Source organism: Lolium rigidum, chromosome 4 (assembly GCF_022539505.1).
Source record: "Lolium rigidum isolate FL_2022 chromosome 4, APGP_CSIRO_Lrig_0.1, whole genome shotgun sequence".
Taxonomy (NCBI): Eukaryota; Viridiplantae; Streptophyta; class Magnoliopsida; order Poales; family Poaceae; genus Lolium; species Lolium rigidum.
This window is the reverse complement of record NC_061511.1, coordinates 93,943,146-93,945,282: the sequence shown is the minus strand read 5'-3', so window position 1 is coordinate 93,945,282 and position 2,137 is coordinate 93,943,146. Positions and strand designations below refer to the sequence as shown.

Genomic DNA, 2,137 nt, shown 5'->3' with positions numbered 1-2,137 from the left:
ACAGCCTAATCACTATCAATTGAGGTTTATTTGCCCTAATACTTAGTAATTACCACATACTAGAGGGATACCCCAAACATTGCAGCGGGAATTTCTTTATGAACTTTATTTTGTAAATGAAAGGCTATAAGACGCATGAAACAGTAAGTTGTGTAACAGGAATATGAAAAATTCAATTGATCACGGTAGTGGAGAGGCTATATTTAATTTAATAGTACTTTATTGATAAAGGGTATACCCAGTGCTGAAAGCTCCCACACATTGTGGGGTCTAGGAGGGCTATTTCTAGGCAGCTTTTCCCTTGCCTTTTATAATGCAAGGAGGCTGATTCAAACACCAGGACCTCCAGGACGCAAGTGCAGATACTCTACCACTGCGCCAGGTCTGCCCTTCTAATAATAATAATTTACTGATGTTTCCTGTAAATTAATTAGAGTTGTAGATAAGATCAAATCAACAGCCTTAAAAACTGATGATGTGGATGGCTTACATGAAAAGATAGGCCATCATAATTGCAATCGTGGGGTTTTGTTTCATATAAGAAGTAAAGATAAGTAGGCCTTTTGTGGCTAAGAGGCTTCTCATTTAGCAAGTAAAAGCCTGCATTTGGGAGCTACAAAATCAAATAGTTACAAAATTTTCTAATAGTTCTAGCTCACTAATTAATACTATAAAGCATGGTATCAACTATACATGATTGAACTAGAGTAACCAAAATGATACAGTAGAGATGTCAAAAAATATTAAACATTGTTTTTTACGTTCACAATTTATTCTAAAATTCTTGTGAAAATATGTGTCCATATGAAGTAAGAAAGATCAAAGTCTCCATATTCAGCATACTTCCCAAAGACCCAAACATAACAAGATTGGTATATCGCACGATGTGGTAAGTCACACTCAAAGTTGTGATCGGCATGGGCCACAGTTTCCAAATTAAAATTACAGAAAAAAATGCAGAAGTCATTTTCAGTGAGGAGTTTTTCCTTGAATACAGCCCAATGATATGATATGGCCATGGGAGGTTCACTTAATCACACTCGTATATGTTCAAACCACAGTATATGAAATGGAAGGAGTGCCATTTATCGTTCAAGATTAAGACCGGGAATTCCGTATCATGTTAATCCGACCATTCTACTCATCAATACAAATCTAAAGACACATACAGAGCAAGTAATCGCTCTCACGGCCGGACCAACCACGCCAGACAAATAGTGTCAACGTCAGCAGCTGCAGGAGCACACCAAAGATATCAGCAGCCCAGCAGGCATTGACCTATTCTGAAGTCAGCAGGCGTGCACTTTGGGCACTTCTTTTTCTCGAACACACACCAAAGTGATTGTCATTTGTATTGAAAATAAAGCGTCAAGAAGACGCAAAGAGAAAACAAGCAACAGAAAAAGAAGAAGATTAGAAAACTGTACATAGCACTTTGGGAAAACCGTGCCCATCCAGAATACAGCAAACCAACGCGAAACAAATTGCATGTATATCGGTGTCAAGAGCAAGCAAGGCGAAGCTTACATGGCCTTTGTCTCTGCGCTCTCGGAGTACTCGGGCACAAGCGCATACCGGCCGAGCAGCTCCAGATAGAGCCGGTACGCTTCCGGCTGCGCCCGCCGGTTCGGCACCACCCTGCAGAGTAATTATCCCCGAAAAGGAACATGGCTATCAAAATCCCAACTTGCAATCCCCCAGCAGGCCGAATTGATTTGACTGAAACGAGAGAGAAATGCGAATCGGTTGGGAGTAGGGACCTTGAGGTGAGGAGGGCGAGGGTGTGGAGTGGGGAGACGAGGCGGGAGGCCATGGCCTGGTCCAGCAGCTTCCACATCGCTCCCGTGTTGTGCGCGAAACAGAGATTCGACACCAGCGCCGCGGCGAGGCTGCCTCTGGCCCCTCCGCAGGTGGCGGGGGCCTCGCGGGCGCAGCGCGCGGCCTCAGCGGCCTGGAGAAGTGGGGGGTCGCCGCGCGCCGCGGAAGCCTTCACCGCAGACATCAACCGACCCTCTAGGTCGCCGGAGGCGGCCGCCATCAGGTGCTACCGCGTGGAAGGCGTGAGCTTTGGGGGGCTTTACGCCTGGGTGGTTTTGGGAATTGGAGGGAAGCCGGAGACTAGTACTCGCATTGGAGG

At 45.6% G+C, this 2,137-nt stretch overlaps 1 protein-coding gene across 1 annotated transcript in view; it reads right to left on the bottom strand.

Moving 5' to 3' along the window:
• LOC124649696 (mediator of RNA polymerase II transcription subunit 33A-like) overlaps window positions 1–1,889 on the bottom strand; it is a 12,821-nt gene extending 10,932 nt beyond the window's left edge. The window contains exons 1-2 of the mRNA XM_047189283.1: window positions 1,761–1,889; window positions 1,528–1,638 (exon numbers count right to left, since the gene is read on the bottom strand). Coding sequence (XP_047045239.1) covers window positions 1,528–1,638; window positions 1,761–1,837 — 188 coding nt within the window. The 5' untranslated portion in view covers window positions 1,838–1,889. The remainder of the gene's footprint in view (window positions 1–1,527; window positions 1,639–1,760) is intronic.
• Between the last annotated feature and the right edge of the window lie 248 nt (window positions 1,890–2,137).